General features: G+C 61.4%; 1 protein-coding gene across 1 annotated transcript; it reads left to right on the forward strand.

The window, feature by feature from the left end:
• On the forward strand, positions 1 to 20521 carry ARHGAP30 (Rho GTPase activating protein 30). The gene is made up of 14 exons (XM_058860215.1): positions 1 to 233; positions 2539 to 2641; positions 6936 to 7080; positions 7207 to 7289; positions 8620 to 8727; positions 10231 to 10358; positions 11025 to 11154; positions 11812 to 11912; positions 11994 to 12068; positions 13766 to 14155; positions 14647 to 14987; positions 15397 to 15739; positions 15935 to 17048; positions 20254 to 20521. The coding sequence occupies exons 1-14, from the start codon at positions 125 to 127 to the stop codon at positions 20519 to 20521; spliced, it is 3438 nt and encodes a 1145-aa protein (XP_058716198.1). The 5' UTR covers positions 1 to 124.
• The last annotated feature ends 12 nt before the right edge of the window (positions 20522 to 20533 follow it).

Consider the following 20533-nt stretch of genomic DNA (forward strand, 5'->3'; position numbering starts at 1 on the left):
GCCTCGAGCGCGGCCTCCGCCTTCCTGTGCCACCCCCGCGGGGACAGCGCTGGGACCCCCCTGGCGTGTCCCCCGTGTCCCCAGGCGTGTCCCCAGCGCTGTCCCCGGCCGTGTCCCTGTCCCCATGTCCCTGGCGCTCAAGGCCCGGCAGCGGGCGAGGCGCAAGGGCGGCTCCCGGGAGCGGCTCTTCGGCTGCGACCTCCTGGAGCATCTCCAGCGCTCGGGGCAGGACGGTGAGTGCCACCCCCCCAGGACACCCCCCGAGCCCCCCGGGGCCACCGGGGCCACCGGGGCCACCCACGGAAGCGGGGAAGGGGCCCCGGAGGGGACTCGAGGGGGACTTGCGCCACGCGTTGCGTCACCGGGGCTCCAGGAAGCGCCGCGGCCACCGAGGCTCGGCCGGGATTTGGGGGGGACTGGAGCTTGGTCGGGCTCCGATCTCAGGGGGTCGGCTCTGAGGGGTTGGGTGGTCTGATCCTTGGAGTTGGTGGCTCCATCCTTTGGGATTTGGTGGCCTCATCCCGGTGGAGTTGGTGTCCTCATTCCTTTGGGATTTGGTGCTCTGATCCTGTGGGGTTGGTGACTTCATCCTTTGGGATTTGGTGGCTCCATCCTTGTGGATTTTGTGCTCCCATCCTTTGGCCTTTGTGGCCTCGTTCCTGTGGGACCGGTGACCCTGATGTGGGCTCAGTGGCCCCATCCCTGCAGGGTCAGTGGCCCCACCCCTGCAGGGTCAGTGGCCCCATCCCTGTGGGCTCAGTGGCCTCGTTCCCGGCCAGTCTGTGCCCTTGTCCCCAAGGAGCCGATGGCCCCGCTGTGGCTCCGTCCTTGTGGAGTTGGTGGCCCGAGACAGGTGCAGGGACCCTGTGGAGATGTCCAGGGGGTGTTGGCCAAGGTCCTCCCCATCCCTGGTGCCGGTGGGGCTGGGTCCAGGCTCGGGTGGGAGGTGCTGGATCCGGGATTCGTGTTTGGGTTCAGGTGGGTGATGCTGGATCTGGGATCTGGGTCCAGGCCCAGGTGGGCGATGCTGGATCTCGGATTTGGGTCCAGGCTCAGGTGGGTGATGCTGGATCCAGGATTCAGATTTGGGTTCAGGTCGGTGATGCTGGATCCGGGATCTGGGCTGGGCCCAGGTGAGCGATGCTGGATCCAGGATTTGGGTCCAGGCCAGGCGGGCGATGCTGGATCCAGAACTCAGGTTTGGGTTCAGGTGGGTGATGCTGGATCCGGGATTCATGTTTGGGTTCAGGTGGGAGGTGCTGGATCTGGGATCTGGGTCCAGGCCCAGGTGGGCGATGCCGGATCTGGAATTCAGGTTTGGGTTCAGGTGGGCGATGCTGGATCTGGGATCTGGGTCCAGGCCCAGGTGGGCGATGCTGGATCCAGGATTCGGTTTTGGGTCCAGGTGGGTGTTGATGGATCCAGATCTGGAGCTGGGCTGGCAGGCAGTGAAGGATCCAGGATCGGTTGGGCTCTGGTGGATCCAGGATCAGTGGGACCCTGTTGGATCTGGAATCAGCTGGGCTCTGGTTGATCCGGGATCAGTCAGACCCTTGTGGGATCCAGGATCAGCGGGATCCTGTCAAGTCTGGCCTCAGTCAGGCTCTGGTGGATCCAGGATCCCTCAGATCCTGCAGGATCCAGGCTTGCTGGGATCCTGTCAGGTCCAGGATCAGTCAGGCTCTGGTGGATCCAGGATCAGTGGGACTCTGCAGGATCCGGGATCAGCGGGACCCTGCAGGATCCGGGATCAGTGGGACCCAATGGGATCTGGGATCAGCAGGACCCTGCAGGATCCAGGATCAGTGGGACCCTGCAGGATCCAGGATCAGTGGGATCCCATGGGATCTGGGATCAGTGGGACCCTGAGGGATCTGGGATCAGCAGGACCCTGAGGGATCCGGGATCAGCAGGACCCTGAGGGATCCGGGATCAGTGGGATCCCATGGGATCTGGGATCAGCAGGACCCTGAGGGATCTGGGATCAGCAGGACCCTGAGGGATCCGGGATCAGCAGGACCCTGAGGGATCCGGGATCAGTGGGATCCCATGGGGTCTGGGATCAGTGGGACCCTGTGGATCTGGGATCAGTGGGATCCCACAGGGTCCAGGATCAGTGGGACCCTGAGGGATCCGGGATCAGTGGGATCCCATGGGATCCGGGATCAGCAGGGCCCTGAGAGTCTGGGATCAGTGGGACCCTGTGGATCTGGGATCAGTGGGATCCCATGGGATCTGGGATCAGCAGGACCCTGAGGGATCCGGGATCAGTGGGACCCTGTGGATCTGGGATCAGTGGGATCCCATGGGATCTGGGATCAGCAGGACCCTGAGGGATCTGGGATCAGTGGGATCCCATGGGGTCTGGGATCAGTGGGACCCTGTGGATCTGGGATCAGTGGGATCCCACAGGGTCCAGGATCAGTGGGACCCTGAGGGATCCGGGATCAGTGGGATCCCACAGGGTCCAGGATCAGTGGGACCCTGAGGGATCCGGGATCAGCAGGACCCTGAGGGATCGCGGTCCGTGTCCCGCAGTGCCGCAGGTGCTCCGGAGCTGCACGGAGTTCGTGGAGCAGCACGGGGTGGTCGATGGCATCTACCGCCTGTCTGGGGTGTCCTCCAACATCCAGCGGCTGCGGTCAGCGGGGACCGGGACCTGCGGGGACAGGGAACGGGATGGGAACGGGATGGGGAATGGGACGGGGAACGGGACGGGGAATGGGACAGGGAACGGGAACCTGCGGGACAGGGAACGGGATGGGAACGGGATGGGAATGGGACAGGGAATGGGATGGGAATGGAACAGGGACCTGCGGGACAGGGAACGGGATGGGAACGGGACAGGGAACGGGACCTGCGGGACAGGGAACGGGACAGGGAATGGGACAGGGAATGGGACAGGGAATGGGACAGGGGTCAGGGTGGGAATGGGATGGGAATGGGACGGGAATGGGACAGGGATCGGGATGGGAACGGGATAGGAATGGGACAGGGAATGGGACAGGGAACGGAACAGGGAATGGGACAGGGAATGGGACAGGGGTCAGGGTGGGAATGGGATCGGGATGGGGCAGGGATCGGGATGGAAACGGGACAGGGATCAGGAGTGGGATTGGGAGTGGTATGGGAATGGGAAGCAATTGGGATGGGGATGGGACAGGGATTGGAGTGGGAATGGGGCAGGGATCGGGGCGGGAATGGGGCAGGGATCACAATGGGACAGGGATTGGGATCGGGATGGAGCAGGGATTGGGGTGGGATTGGGAGTGGGAATGGGGACCGGGCAGGGATTGGGATCGGGATGGAGCAGGGATTGGGGTGGGATTGGGAGTGGGAATGGGGACCGGGCAGGGATTGGGATCGGGATGGAGCAGGGATTGGGGTGGGATTGAGGCAGGACTGGGATGGGAACAGGGTGGGATTGGGACAAGGACGGAGGGGGGGATCAGGATTGGGATGGGAACGGGGCGGGGAATCGGGATCAGGATGAGGATGAGGATGGAGTGGGCGGGATGGAGCAGAGGTCAGGATCAGGATGGGGATGGGGGGATATCGGGATGGGGATATCGGGATCGATGGGATGGGGGTGGAGTCTGGAGGCTGCTGGGACTGAGAGGGAGGGAGGGAGGGGACGGGAATGGGATGAGAAAAGGTGGGAGCAGGGATGGGACAGGACTCGGGGTGACAGGGGCGGGGGGGATGGGCCACAGAACCACCCCCCCCCCCCCAGTCCCCCCTCCCCCCACCCCCTGCCGAGCTGCCGGATCCAGCCCCCATCCCCCATCCCCCGGCCCCTTCCCCCCATCCCGCTCCGGTCCCCCTTCCTCCGCTCTTTTCCTTCCCTTTTTCCCCTCTTTATTGGTCTGGAGTTTTCCCTGCCCCTTCTCTTTCACTCTCCCCGGTTTTGGGGCAGTTTTTCTCCTCTTTTGTTCTTTTCCCGAGTTCTTTTCTCCGCTGTTCCTGAGGGAACCCAGAATTGCCGGTGTCTCCCGTGTCCCCAAAAGCCCCGTGTCCCCCTGTCCCCAGGATCCTCCTATCCCATCATTCCCCACATCCTCAGTGTCCCTGGCACATCCCCCTGTCCCTGCCACCCCTGTCCCCACCATTCCCCTGTCCCCAATCCCCGCCTTTTCCTGTCACCTCAGTGTCCCCACCATCCCAACCCCAGGGCCGCATCCCATCCCATCCCATGGATCCCATCCCATCCCATGGATCCCATGGATCCCATCCCATCCCATCCCGTCCCACCCCATCCCATGGATCCCATCCCATCTCATCCCATGGATCCCACCCAACCCCATGGATCCCATCCCATCCCGTCCCATCCCATCCCATCCCATCCCATCCCATCCCATGGATCCCATGGATCCCATCCCATGGATCCCATGGATCCCATGGATCCCATCCCATCCCATCCCATCCCATCCCATCCCATCCCATCCCATCCCATCCCATCCCATCCCATGGATCCCATGGATCCCATCCCCTCCCATCCCGTCCCATCCCATCCCATCCCATCCCATCCCATCCCATCCCATCCCATCCCATCCCATCCCATCCCATCCCATCCCATCCCATCCCATGGATCCCATCCCATCCTCGCAGGGATGATGACCCCACCATTCCCCTGTCCCTTGTCCCATTTGCTCACACGTTCCCATGTCCCATCTTGTATTCCCATATCCCCCTGTCCCTGTGTCCCCATGGCTCCATGAGTGTCCCACACTCACACCCCATATCCCACACCCCATATCCCACACCCCATATCCCACACCCCACACCCCACACCCCATATCCCATATCCCACACCCCATATCCCACACCCCACACCCCACACCCCATATCCCACACCCCATATCCCACACCCCACACCCCATATCCCACACCCCTTATCCCACACCCCATATCCCACACCCCACACCCCACACCCCATATCCCACACCCCATATCCCACACCCCATATCCCACACCCCACACCCCACACCCCATATCCCACACCCCATATCCCACACCCCACACCCCACATCCCACACCCCACATCCCACACCCCACACCCCATATCCCCATCCCCGTAACCCCACATCTCCAATCCCAGTCCAGGGATCCCAATATCCCAGGCAGGAGTTTGAGGCACAGCCCAGACCCCAATCCCCAATCCCAAATCCCAATCCCAAATCCCAATCCCTGCTCCCAGGCAGGAGTTTGAGGCGCAGCCCAGACCCCAATCCCATATTCCCAAATCCCAAATCTCACATTCCCAAATCCCAATCCCACATTCCCAAATCCCAATCCCACATTCCCAAATCCCCAATCCCAAATCCCAAACTCCACTCCCAGGCAGGAGTTCGAGGCTCAGCCCAAATCCCAAATCCCAAATCCCCAATCCCAATCCCAATCCCATTCCCAATCCCAATCCCACTCCCATTCCCAATCCCGCTCCCAGGCAGGAGTTCGAGGTGCAGCCCAGACCCCATTCCCAAATCCCAATCCCCAATCCCAATCCCAATCCCAACCCCGCTCCCAGGCAGGAGTTCGAGGTGCAGCCCAAATCCCAATCCCAAATCCCAATCCCAATCCCAATCCCAACCCCGCTCCCAGGCAGGAGTTCGAGGTGCAGCCCAAATCCCAATCCCAAATCCCAATCCCAATCCCAATCCCAGGCAGGAGTTCGAGGCGCAGCGCAGACCCCAATCCCATATTCCCAAATCCCAATCCCAATCCCAAATCCCAATCCCGCTCCCAGGCAGGAGTTCGAGGTGCAGCCCAAATCCCAATCCCAATCCCAATCCCAAATCCCAATCCCAAATCCCAATCCCAATCCCAATCCCAGGCAGGAGTTCGAGGCGCAGCGCAGACCCCAATCCAATCCCAATCCCAGGCAGGAGTTCGAGGCGCAGTGCAGACCCCAATCCCAAATCCCAATCCCAATCCCAATCCCAATCCCAATCCCAATCCCAGGCAGGAGTTCGAGGCGCAGCGCAGACCCCAATCCCATATTCCCAAATCCCAATCCCAATCCCAAATCCCAATCCCGCTCCCAGGCAGGAGTTCGAGGTGCAGCCCAAATCCCAATCCCAATCCCAATCCCAAATCCCAATCCCAAATCCCAATCCCAATCCCAATCCCAGGCAGGAGTTCGAGGCGCAGCGCAGACCCCAATCCAATCCCAATCCCAGGCAGGAGTTCGAGGCGCAGTGCAGACCCCAATCCCAAATCCCAATCCCAATCCCAATCCCAATCCCAATCCCAATCCCAATCCCAGGCAGGAGTTTGAGGCGCAGCGCAGACCCCAATCCCAAATCCCATATTCCCAAATCCCAACCCCAATCCCAATCCCAATCCCATATTCCCAAATCCCAATCCCAATCCCAATCCCAATCCCGCTCCCAGGCAGGAGTTCGAGGCGCAGCGCAGACCCCAATCCCATATTCCCAAATCCCAATCCCCATCCCAATCCCAATCCCAGGCAGGAGTTCGAGGCGCAGTCCAGACCCCAATCCCAATCCCAATCCCAATCCCAAATCCCAATCCCAATCCCAATCCCAATCCCAGGCAGGAGTTCGAGGCGCAGCGCAGACCCCATTCCCAAATCCCAAATCCCAATCCCAATCCCAATCCCGCTCCCAGGCAGGAGTTCGAGGCGCAGCCCAGACCCCATTCCCAAATCCCAATCCCAATCCCAATCCCAATCCCGCTCCCAGGCAGGAGTTCGAGGTGCAGCGCAGACCCCAATCCCATATTCCCAAATCCCAATCCCAATCCCAATCCCAATCCCAATCCCGCTCCCAGGCAGGAGTTCGAGGCGCAGCGCAGCCCCCAATCCCATATTCCCAAATCCCAATCCCAATCCCAATCCCATATTCCCAAATCCCAATCCCAATCCCCAATCCCATATTCCCAAATCCCAATCCCAATCCCAATCCCGCTCCCAGGCAGGAGTTCGAGGCGCAGCGCAGCCCGGACCTGTCGCGGGACGTTTACCTGCAGGACGTTCACTGCGTCAGTTCCCTGTGCAAGGCCTACTGCCGCGAGCTGCCCAACCCCCTGCTCACCTACCAGCTCTACGACAAGTTCGCCGTGAGTCCCTGTCCCCAGATGTCCCCAGATGTCCCCGGATGTCCCCAGGTGTCCCCGGATGTCCCCGGATGTCCCCAAAGCGTCCCCAGCGCCGCGGGTGGCCGTGTCACCGCGCTGTCCCCGCAGGACGCCGTGGCCATCCAGATGGAGGAGGCTCGGCTGGTGAAGATCAAGGAGGTGCTCAAGGAGCTGCCGGTGCCCCACTACAGGTGAAGGGGGGTGGGGACGTCCCCACGGCGCCGGTGGTGTCCCCGGGGTGGTGTCCCCTCACGCTGTCCCCTCACAGTGTCCCCTGGGTGGTGTACCCTCAGTGGTGTCCCCTCGCAGTGTCCCCGGGGTGGTGTCCCCTCGTGGTGTCCCCTCACAGTGTCCCCTGGGCGGTGTCCCCTCATGGTGTCCCTGGGCAGTGTCCCCTCACGGTGTCCCCTCACGGTGTCCCCTCGTGGTGTCCCCTCGTGGTGTCCCCTCAGCAGTGTCCCCTCATGGTGTCCCCTCACGGTGTCCCTGGGCAGTGTCCCCTCATGGTGTCCCCTCACAGTGTCCCCTCACGGTGTCCCCTCACAGTGTCCCCTCGGCAGTGTCCCCTCACTGTGTCCCCTCACAGTGTCCCCTCGCGGTGTCCCCTTGTGGTGTCCCTGGGCAGTGTCCCCTGGGCGGTGTCCCCTCAGCAATGTCCCCTCAGCAGTGTCCCCTGGGCGGTGTCCCTTCACGGTGTCCCTTCATGGTGTCCCCTCACGGTGTCCCCTGGGCAGTGTCCCCTCACAGTGTCCCCTCACGGTGTCCCCTGGGTGGTGTCCCCTTGCGGTGTCCCCTCGTGGTGTCCCCTCACTGTGTCCCCTCGCGGTGTCCCCTGGGCGGTGTCCCCTCACGGTGTCCCCTCACGGTGTCCCCTCGTGGTGTCCCCTCGTGGTGTCCCCTCAGCAGTGTCCCCTCATGGTGTCCCCTCACGGTGTCCCTGGGCAGTGTCCCCTCATGGTGTCCCCTCACAGTGTCCCCTCACGGTGTCCCCTCACAGTGTCCCCTCACAGTGTCCCCTCGGCAGTGTCCCCTCACGGTGTCCCCCTCGCGGTGTCCCCTGGGCGGTGTCCCCATGGCAGTGTCCCCTCACAGTGTTCCCTCACGGTGTCCCCTCGCGGTGTCCCCTTGTGGTGTCCCTGGGCAGTGTCCCCTGGGCGGTGTCCCTTCACGGTGTCCCTTCATGGTGTCCCCTCACGGTGTCCCTGGGCAGTGTCCCCTCATGGTGTCCCCTCACAGTGTCCCCTCACGGTGTCCCTTCACGGTGTCCCCTGGGCAGTGTCCCCTCACGGTGTCCCCTCACTGTGTCCCCTCGTGGTGTCCCCTTGCAGTGTCCCTGGGCAGTGTCCCCTCACGGTGTCCCCTCGCGGTGTCCCCTCGTGGTGTCCCCTCGCGGTGTCCCCTCACAGTGTCCCCTGGGCGGTGTCCCCTCGCGGTGTCCCCTCGCGGTGTCCCCTCGTGGTGTCCCCTCGCGGTGTCCCCGGGCGGGTGGCAGTGGTGGCTGAGGTGTCGCGGCTGTTGCAGGACTCTGGAGTTCCTGATGCGTCACCTGCTGCGCATGGCCGGCCACAGCGGCCGCACCAACATGCACGCGCGGAACCTGGCCATCGTGTGGGCCCCCAACCTGCTGCGGTGAGCGCCAGCGGGCCCGGGCCAGCGAGGCTGGCACTGTCAGTCCTGGCACTGTCAATCCTGTCACTGTCACTGTCACCGTCACCCTCAGTCCTGTCACTGTCATCCCTGTCACTGCCACCCTCAGACCTGGCACTGTCACCATCAGACCTGGCACTATCAGTCCTGTCACCGTCACCCTCAGACCTGGCACTGTCAGTCCTGTCACTGTCACCCTCAGACCTGGCACTGTCACCCTCAGACCTGGCACTGTCAGTCCTGTCACTGTCACCGTCAGTCCTGTCACTGTCAGACCTGTCACTGTCAGTTCTGTCACTGTCACCCTCAGACCTGGCACTATCAGACCTGTCACCGTCAGTCCTGTCACCGTCAGTCCTGTCACCGTCAGTCCTGTCACTGTCACCCTCAGACCTGGCACTATCAGCCCTGTCACCGTCAGTCCTGTCACTGTCAGTCCTGTCACCCTCAGCCCTGGCACCGTCAGTCCTGTCACCGTCGCCCTCAGTCCTGTCACCCTCAGACCTGTCACCCTCAGACCTGTCACCCTCAGTCCTGTCACCGTCAGTCCTGTCACCGTCAGACCTGTCACCCTTAGCCCTGTCACTGTCAGTCCTGGCACTGTCACCCACAGCCCTCTCACCCTCAGCCCTGGCACTGTCATTCCTGTCACCGTCAGTCCTGGCACTGTCACCCTCAGCCCTGTCACCCTTAGCCCTGTCACCCTCAGCCCTGTCACCGTCAGCCCTGTCACCCACAGCCCTGTCACCGTCAGCCCTGTCACTGTCATTCCTGTCACCGTCAGTCCTGTCACTGTCACCCTCAGTCCTGGCACTGTCATTCCTGGCACCCTCAGCCCTGGCCATCCCTCTGATCCCATTCCCCTGTCCCTGCCAAACTTGTCACCACCCCCCAGATGTCCTCAATATCTCCCTTGTCCCTATGATTCCCCTGTCCCCATCATCACTCTGATCCCATTCCTGTCCCCTTCCTGATCCCATTCCTGTCCCCTTCCCCATTTCCCTTTCCCCATTCCCCCATTCCCCCATGTCCATCACCCCGCTGTCCCTCACCCCGAGGTGACCCCGCTGTCCCCCAGCTCGAGGTGACCTCGCTGTCCCCCAGCTCGAGGTGACCCCGCTGTCCCTCACCCCGAGGTGACCCCGCTGTCCCCCAGCTCGAGGTGACCTCGCTGTCCCTCATCCCGAGGTGACCCCGCTGTCCCCCAGCTCGAGGTGACCTCGCTGTCCCCCAGCTCGAGGTGACCTCGCTGTCCCCCAGCTCGAGGTGACTCTACATGTCCCCCTCACCCCGAGGTGACCCCGCTGTCCCTCACCCCGCTGTCCCCCCGCTGTCCCCTCACCCCGAGGTGACCCCGCTGTCACCCCCTGTCCCCTCACCCCGAGGTGACCCCCCTGTCCCCTCACCCCGAGGTGACCCCCCTGTCCCCTCACCCCGCTGTCCCCCCGCTGTCCCCCACCCCGAGGTGACCCCGCTGTCCCCCAGCTCGAGGGACATCGAGGTGTCCGGTTTTAACGGCACGGCGGCGTTCATGGAGGTGCGGGTCCAGTCCATCGTGGTGGAGTTCATCCTCACCCACGTGGAGCAGCTCTTCGGGGACGCCCCGCTCCGAGGTACCCGGGGGGACACGTGGGGACACCGGGGGGACACGGGGGGGACACCGGGGGGACACCGACACCCCGATCTGGGGGTCTCCAGGTGGGGAATCCCCCCAACATTCCCGATCCCAGGCTGGGGGTTCCTGGTGGGACACCCACACTTTTTTTGGGGTCTTCAGGTGGGGGTTGCCCCTGACATTCCCTGATCCTCCCTGAGGGGACATTGGGGGACATTGGGGGGTCCCAGAGGGACATTGACACCCCATTTTGGGGTCTCCAGGTGGGGAATCCCCTGAACATTCCCAATCCCATGGGTGATATGAACACCCCAGTTTGGGGGTCTCCAGGTGGGAGACATTCCCTGATCCTGGGGGGGATATGAACACCCCAGTTTGGGGGCCTCCAAGTGGAGAATCCCCCCATCATTCCCTGATCCCATGGGGATATGAACCCCCCATTTTGGGGGTCTCCAGATGAGGAATCCCCCCATCATTCCCAATCCCATGGGGATATGAACACCCCATTTTGGGGGTCTCCAGGTGGGGAATCCCCCCATCATTCCCAATCCCATGGGGATATGAACACCCCATTTTGGGGGTCTCCAGGTGGGGAATCCCCCCGACATTCCCGATCCCAGGCTGGGCTCTCTGGGGTGACCCTGTGACGTTTTTGGGGTCCCAGGTGGGGACTGTCCCCGTCGCTCGCTGCTCCTGCCCGGGGGGGCTCCCCCTCTGCACGTCCCGGCCGTGCTGGGTGACGGCCCCCCCCAGATGAGACCCTACCACACCATCATCGAGCTCGGCGAGCACAGGTACGGCTCACCTGGCACAGGTGGGACAGGTGACACCCCCACCCTACCCCAGGGACTCCCAGGGACCCCCAAACCCCAGGCCTGGCTCAGGTGGTCCCGACTGACTGTGAGCCGGGTGTCCCCACACCTGGGGTGTGCTCAGGTGTCCCCCAGGTGTGCTCAGGTGCCCCCAGGTGTGCTCAGGTGCCCCCAGGTGTCCCTCAGTTGTGCTCAGGTGTCCCCCAGGTGTCCCCCAGGTGTGCTCAGGTGTCCCCCAGGTGACCCCCCAGGTGTGTTCAGGTGAGCTCAGATGTCCCTCAGGTGTATCCCAGGTGTGTCCCAGGTGTGTCCCAGGTGTCTCCAGGTGTGCCCCAAGTGTCTCCAGGTGCCCCCAGGTGTATCCCAGGTGTCCCCAGGTGTATCCCAGGTGCCCCCAGGTGTACCCCAAGCGTCTCCAGGTACCCCCAGGTGTATCCCAGGTGTATCCCAGGTGCCCCCAGGTGTATCCCAGGTGTATCCCAGGTGCCCCCAGGTGTACCCCAAGTGTCTCCAAGTGCCCCCAGATGTATCCCAGGTACCCCAGGTGTCTCCAGGTGTACCCCAAGTGTCTCCAGGTACCCCCAGGTGTATCCCAGGTGTGCCCAGGTGTCCCCAGGTGTATCCCAGGTGTCCCCACAGGAGCAAGGGCTCCCTGAAGGCCAAGAAGTGGAGATCCATCTTCAACCTGGGCCGCTCCGGGCACGAGGCCAAGCGGAAGCCGGGGAAGGCGGAGGAGAAAGGTGGGAATTCCGGGGGGATCCCATGGACTGGGGGGACGTGTCCCCAAACCCCCCCAATCCCCTCTTCCTGCCCCGTTCCAGACAAGTGTGAGAAGGTCGGTCTGCGGCCGGCCAAGAGCATGGACTCGCTCAGCTCCGGCCCCTCCGGACCCCCAGGTAAGAGGGAGCCTCTGACCCCTCGGGATTATCCCTCCGATCCCTTGGGAATTGTCCCCCTGACCCTTTGGAATTGTCCCTCCCATTCCTTGGGAGTCCCCGACACCAGGGAGGGACTGTCCCATCCCTTGGGATTGTCCCTGAGCCTGAGGTGGGAGCTGGGCCAGAGCAGGGATGGGGGAAGTGGAGCTGGGATGGGATGGGATCCATGGGATGGGATGGGATCCATGGGATGGGATGGGATGGGATGGGATGGGATGGGATGGGATGGGATGGGATGGGATGGGATGGGATGGGATGGGATCCATGGGATCCATGGGATGGGATCCATGGGATGGGATGGGATGGGATGGGATGGGATGGGATGGGATGGGATGGGATCCATGGGATGGGATCCATGGGATGGGATGGGATCTATGGGATGGGATCCATGGGATGGGATCCATGGGATGGGATGGGATGGGATGGGATGGGGTGGGATCCATGGGATGGGATCCATGGGATGGGATGGGATCCATGGGATCCATGGGATGGGATGGGATCCATGGGATGGGATGGGATGGGATGGGATGGGATCCATGGGATGGGATGGGATGGGATGGGATGGGATGGGATGGGATGGGATGGGATCCATGGGATGGGATGGGATGGGATGGGATGGGATCCATGGGATGGGATCCATGGGATGGGATGGGATGGGATGGGATGGGATGGGATGGGATCCATGGGATGGGATGGGATGGGATGGGATGGGATGGGATGGGATGGGATGGGATGGGATGGGATGGGATGGGATCCATGGGATGGGATCCATGGGATGGGATGGGATGGGATGGGATGGGATGGGATGGGATGGGATCCATGGGATGGGATGGGATGGGATGGGATGGAATGGGATGGGATGGGATGGGATGGGATGGGATGGGATCCATGGGATGGGATGGGATGGGATGGGATCCATGGGATGGGATCCATGGGATGGGATCCATGGGATGGGATGGGATCCATGGGATCCATGGGATGGGATCCATGGGATCCATGGGATGGGATTCATGGGATGGGATGGGATGGGATCCATGGGATGGGATCCATGGGATGGGATCCATGGGATGGGATGGGATCCATGGGATGGGATGGGATGGGATGGGATGGGATGGGATGGGATGGGATCCATGGGATGGGATGGGATGGGATCCATGGGATGGGATCCATGGGATGGGATGGGATCCATGGGATGGGATGGGATGGGATGGGATCCATGGGATGGGATGGGATCCATGGGATGGGATGGGATGGGATGGGATGGGATGGGATCCATGGGATGGGATGGGATGGGATCCATGGGATGGGATCCATGGGATGGGATGGGATCCATGGGATGGGATGGGATCCATGGGATGGGATGGGATCCATGGGATGGGATCCATAGGATGGGATCCATGGGATGGGATGGGATGGGATGGGATCCATGGGATGGGATGGGATCCATGGGATGGGATGGGATCCATGGGATGGGATGGGACTCTGGGATCCCACAGGGACCCTGACCCTCCCTCGGGGTTCTGGGATCTCCTCCTGTCCCTGACTCTTCCTCTGGACCCCGGGATCCCCCCCGCACCCCGCGATCCCCCGCGATCCCCCGGGATCCCCCGGGATCCCCCTCAGCCCGGGCCCGCTCCGGACTCTCCCCTCCTCAGGCGCGGACTCTGCCCGGCTGCTGCCGAAGCTGTCGATGAAGCTGCGGCCGCAGCGGCAGCACAGCTCGGACGCTGCCTCCGCTCCCCCGGAACCGCACCCGGAGCTGGACGAGAGCCTGGAGGAGCCCCTGGAAGCGGCGGCCGAGAGCAGCACCAAGTCCGAGCCCACCACCCCCAAAGCCCCCCGGGCGGGGCCGGGGGTCTGCGGCCGCTCCCGTGCCGAGAAATGCGCGGGGCTGCACATCTCGGGCCCCTTCTCGGTCACCGTCCCCTTCCACATCACCTCCAACCTGTCCCGCCTCACCCGGGGGCTCCCCTGCCCAGCTCTGGAACGGGAAACTCCCCCCGGCAGCGCCCCCGAGCCCGCCCGGGACCCCCGGCCCCGCTCCGGTGAGACCCCGGCGTGGGACCCCCGCGGGATCCGGGGGACACCGGGAGAGAGGGGAAACCGGGAGAGTGGGGACACCGGGGGAGAGGGGAAACCGGGAGAGTGGGGACACCGGGATCGGGGAGATAACGGGATCAGGGGGATACCGGGATAGGGGGGACACCGGGAGAGGGGGGACAGCGGAATTATCGTGACATCGGGACTGGGGGGACACCGGGATCGGGGACACACCGGGATCGGGAGGACAGGAGGGTCTGCGGAACACTGGGATCAGGGATACAGCGGGATTGGGAAGACCCTCGGATCGGGGGAACACTGGGATGAGGAGGATCGGGAGGATCCCGGGACTGGGGGGACACTGGGATTGGGAGGATCCCGGGATTGGGGGCACACTGGGATCGGGAGGACCCCGGCATTGGGGGGACACTGGGATTGGGAGGATCTCGGGATCGAGTGGGATCCCGGGATCCACCGCTCCCGGTTTTGCCCGCAGGAGATGCGGAGCAGACGCGGCTCTCCCTGGAGCTCCGCGATTCCTTCGCCTTCCTGGACGGCCCCGAGACGTGGCTGGAGGGCGGCGGGGACACGGAGGCGGCGGCGCCGAGTCCCGGGATCGAGGATGGAACCCCCGGGATCGAGGATGAGACCCCCGGGATCGAGGATGGGACCCCGGGGATCGAGGATTGGACACCCAGGATCGAGGATGGAACCCCGGGGATCGAGGATGGGACCCCCGGGATCGAGGATGAGACTCCCGGGATCGAGGATGGGACTCCCGGGATAGGGGAAGGGTTCCCGGCCGTGGAGGAGGGGATGGAGAGCGGGTTCATGAACGTGAGCAGCCGGCGGCATTCCCGGGATTTGGGGACGGGGTGGGACCGGTGGGAGGAGGGTGTGGAACGGGATGGGATCCATGGGATGGGATGGGATGGGATCCATGGGATGGGATCCATGGGATCCATGGGATGGGATTCATGGGATGGGATGGGATGGGATGGGATGGGATTCATGGGATGGGATGGGATGGGATGGGATGGGATGGGATGGGATGGGATGGGATGGGATGGGATGGGATGGGATGGGATGGGATCCATAGGATGGGATGGGATGGGATGGGATGGGATCCATGGGATGGGATGGGATGGGATGGGATGGGATGGGAATGGGGATGGGATGGGGATGGGATGAACGGGGGGGACACAGTGACATTCCCGGGGTGCCATCCCTGTGTCCCCACCCGCAGCCAGGTGAGCGCTGGCCGGAGCAGCCGGACAGTTACCTGTCCATCGAGGAGTGCACGGAGCAGGACATGTTCTTCCTGGCCCCCGGAGCCTCCGACCCCGACTCCGACCCTGAGGAAATCTTCCTGAGCGCCCACGACGAGCTCAGCCCGCTGGGGACTGCCCTGGACACCCCTGAGGGACCCCTGGGCACGGGGACAGCCCTGGAGATCCTGGAGATCCCGGAGATCCCGGAGATCCCAGAGATCCCGGAGATCCCAGAGATCCCAGAGATCCCGGAGATCCCAGAGATTCTGGCCCAAACAGCCCTGGAAAAGGATGGTCCGGGAGTGCGGGACCCCCCCCGTGGGGAAGGGGGTGGAGGGGAGGGGGCTGCAGAGGGAGGTTCCAGCCCCAGGGCTGGGTTTTGGGGGGAGGGAGGAGAGCTCGGGGGTCCCGCTGGGAACGGGGGAGCGGACGGAGCTGGATCCCAGCCCCTCATCCCGGGGGAGGGCGATTCCCGGGATTTAGGGGGGTCTCCTCCGGCCCCGCCCCTGGCAGAGCCCCCCGAGCCCCCCGGGGCTGTCCCGGAAGGGGCCGATGTCACCCCCGGGGTCACCCCGACCTCTCCCCCTGCCCTGGCCCCTGGAGCGGCCCCCAAACCCCTGGAGCTGATCCACGACGAGCACCCCGAATTCCCGGAGCCCCCCAGGCCCTCGGAGACCCCCGGACCACAGGAACTGATCCAAGTTGAGCCCCTGAGACCCATAAAGTCAATCCAGGATGAGCCCCCCAAAAACCTGGAGCCCATCTCTGCTGACCCCCCGAAATCCCTGGAGCTCCCTGGAGCCCTGGAGCTGATCCAGGACGAGCCCCCCAAATCCATGGGGCCGATCTGGGATGAGCCCCCCAGATCCCTGGAGCCCCCCAAATTCCCAGAGGCTCCCAGGCCTCCAGAGCTGATCCAGGGTGACCCCCCTGGATCTCTGCAGCTGATCCAGGATGAGGCCCCCAAATCCCTGGAGCTGACCCTGGCTGAGCACCCCAAATCCCTGGAGCCCCCCAAATCCCTGGAGCTGATCCAGGATGAGGCCCCCAAATCCCTGGAGCCCCCCAAATCCCTGGAGCTGATCCAGGATGAGGCCCCCAGAGCCCTGGATCCGATCTGGGGTGAGCCCCCCAAATCGCGGGACCCTCCTGGACCCCTGGAGCTGATGTGGGATGAGAGCCTCAAACCCCTGGAGCCGATCCCAGCCGAGCCCCCCAAATCCTGGGACCCCCCCAAATCCCTGGAGCCGATCCCAGCCGAGCCCCCCAAATCCTGGGACCCCCCCAAACCCCTGGAGCCGATCCCAGCCGAGCCCCCCAAATCCTGGGACCCCCCCAAATCCCTGGGGCTGATCCTGGCTGAGACCCCCAAACCCTGGGACGCTCCTGGACCCCCAAATCTGACCCGGGACGAGCGCCCCAAATCCCTGGAGCCGATCCTGGCTGAGTCCCCCAAATCCCAGGACCCCCTGGGACCCCCAAATCTGATCCGGGACAGGCGCCCCAAATCGCTGGGGCCGTTCCCCCCGCGCAGTTCCCGCCGCCCCCTCCCCATTTTGGGGGCGCGGGTGCTGCTGGCCCGGGCCGTGCCCGTGGTGCCCCCCAAGCCCCACTTCGCCTGTGCCCTGCCGGGACCCCCCAAATCCCCCTGGGACCCCCCCAAATCCCCCTGGGACCCCCCCAAATCCCCCTGGGACACCCTCAAATCCACCTGGGACAACCCCAAATCCCCCTGGGACCCCCCCAAATCCTTCTGCGACCCCCCGGGACCCCCCCAAATCCCTCTGGGACCCCCCCAAGTCCCTCTGGGACCCCCCCAAATTTCCCTGGGACCCCCCGGGACCCCCCCAAATCCCCCTGCGACCCCCCGGGACCCCCGAGTGCAGCCCTGGGGGGAGGCGAGCGCTGAGCGTGGACAGGGCCCCCCCAGGGCTGAGTGCAAATAAATGGTGATAAAATGATAATAAAATGATAATAAAATGATAATAAAATAATAATAATGACAATAACAAGGTGATGATTCCAGTGCGAGAGACGCTGGTTGGTTGTTGGTGTTTATTTATGTATTTTTTTTATATATTTATTTATAGTATATTGTACTTTTTAATATTATTTTTATTTTATGTTAGTATTTATAGTTTTTTATTTATTTTATTATTAATTTTTATTTTATTATGTTTATTATATATATTTATTTAACTTATATATTTATTTTACTTCATTTTATTTTGTTTTGTTTTGTTTTATTTTATTTTATTTTATTACATTTTATTTTTATTATATATAATATAATATAATATAATATAATATAATATAATATAATATAATATAATATAATATAATATAATATAATATAATATAATATAATATAATATAATATAATATAATATAAATATTTATTATTTAAATTATACAGATATAATCCCTAACAACACAATATAGTCACATAGATATTCATTATTTATGTGCCAATTTCATTCTATATTTTTTATAGCTTTTTGTTTGTTATGTCAGATTTTGGTTGCAAAATCCAACCCAGAACTACATAAACATTTTACTATTTTTAATTAAGAGATTATTTATAAGTAGTACCATTATATGCAAATATATGCAAATACACAAATTAAATACCATGCATAACAACTATGTAATAAATTGAAGTATAAACATATATTGTTTCCTATCTACACACAAATAATATTATTAAATATTTATAAGAATATTTAATTATTTTATTATTATTATTATTACATATTATTTAAGGTGATTAGATACAGCAATATAATTTATATCTAATTAACAACTGACCTTTAACGAGGCCCAGAATTGGATTTTTCCAGCCCTTGGACGTCTCTCGGAGATGCAAAGATCAAACACCAAAAATGGATTTTTTTAATGGAAATTTTGCCTTATTTGGGGACATTTGGGGACATTGGGACAGGGAACCGTTGGGGATAAAGAACATGGGGACAGGGGACATTGGGGACAACAGGGCTGTGGGGACATTGGGGACATTTGGGATATTGGGGACATTGGGGACAGGGGACATTGGGGACATTGGGGACATTGGGGACATTGGGGACAGGGGACATTGGGGACATTGGGGACATTTGGGACATTGGGGGCATTGAGGGCATTGGGGACATTTGGGACATTTGGGACATTGGGGACAGGGGACATTGGGGACATTGGGGACACTGATACAGGGAGAAATGGGGACATGGGGACCTGGGTACACGGAGATAAAAGGACATTGGGGACACTGGGACAGGGGGACACTGGGAACATGGGGACATTGGGACATTGGGGACATTGGGGACATTGGGGACATTGGGGACACTGGGACAGGGGGACACTGGGAACATGGGGACATTTGGACATTGGGGACATTTGGGACATTGGGGACATTGGGGACATTGGGGACATTGGGAGAATTTGGGGACATTGGGGACATGGGGACATTTGGGACATTGGGGACATTGGGGACATTGGGGACACTGGGACAGGGGGACACTGGGAACATGGGGACATTGGGGACATTTGGGACATTTGGGACATTGGGGACATTGGGGACATTGGGGACACTGTGATATGGGGACAGCAGCACGTGTGGCTATGGGGACTCGGCTCCACAGATCTACAGGGACATGAAGACACACGGGGACAGGGGGACACTGAGGGGACACTGAGGGGACACTGAGGGGACACTGAGGGGACATTGAGGGGACACTGAGGGGACATTGAGGGGACACTGAGGGGACATTGAGGGGACATTGAGGGGACATTGAGGGGACACTGAGGGGACACTGAGGGGACGCTGAGGGGACACTGAGGGGACACTGAGGGGACATTGAGGGGACACTGAGGGGACACTGAGGGAACACTGAGGGGACATTGAGGGGACATTGAGGGGACATTGAGGGGACACTGAGGGGACACTGAGGGGACAGGAGGGGACACTGAGGGGACACTGAGGGGACACTGAGGGGACATTGAGGGGACACTGAGGGGACACTGAGGGGACACTGAGGGGACATTGAGGGGACATTGAGGAGACATTGAGGGGACACTGAGGGGACAGGGGGACACTGAGGGGACACTGAGGGGACATTGAGGGGACACTGAGGGGACAGGAGGGGACACTGAGGGGACACTGAGGGGACACTGAGGGGACATTGAGGGGACACTGAGGGGACACTGAGGGGACACTGAGGGGACACTGAGGGGACATTGAGGGGACATTGAGGAGACATTGAGGGGACACTGAGGGGACAGGGGGACACTGAGGGGACACTGAGGGGACATTGAGGGGACACTGAGGGGACGCTGAGGGGACACTGAGGGGACACTGAGGGGACATTGCGGGGACACTGAGGGGACACTGAGGGGACACTGAGGGGACATTGAGGGGACATTGAGGAGACATTGAGGGGACACTGAGGGGACAGGGGGACACTGAGGGGACACTGAGGGGACATTGAGGGGACACTGAGGGGACGCTGAGGGGACACTGAGGGGACACTGAGGGGACATTGAGGGGACACTGAGGGGACACTGAGGGGACATTGAGGGGACACTGAGGGGACACTGAGGGGACACTGAGGGGACATTGAGGGGACACTGAGGGGACACTGAGGGGACACTGAGGGGACATTGAGGGGACACAAGGCCAGCAATAAACCCCGGCCTTTGTTTACACCGCCGCCATCTTTGCCTCAACATGGCGGCGCCCGCATCGCCCTCACGACGGGGGCGGGCCGGGATCTCCGGGCGCAGCTCCCAAACCCCTCGGGTACCGATGGGTCGGGAGGTGAATCCGCACCCCCGGGAAGGTCCGGCCCCGTCCCCGCTCCCCCGTCCCGGCCCTCACCGAGCGCCGCCCGCTTCCAGCATGGCGCCGCCCTCACCCAAGATGGCGGCGGGGCGGCGGAAGCGCCGCGGGCCTCGCCGTGTAAGATGGCGCCGCGCGCGGCCCCGCGCGCTAAGATGGCGGCCGGCCGTGAGGGCGGCCGTGCCCGGCGCCAAGATGGCGGCGCGGCGCTGCGCGGAGCGGCGCCCCGGCCCAAGATGGCGGCGCGAAGCCGGGCCGGGGCCGCGTGAGGGGGGAACTTC

The sequence above is a fragment of the Poecile atricapillus genome, chromosome 33 (genome assembly GCF_030490865.1).
Source record: "Poecile atricapillus isolate bPoeAtr1 chromosome 33, bPoeAtr1.hap1, whole genome shotgun sequence".
NCBI lineage: Eukaryota > Metazoa > Chordata > Aves > Passeriformes > Paridae > Poecile > Poecile atricapillus.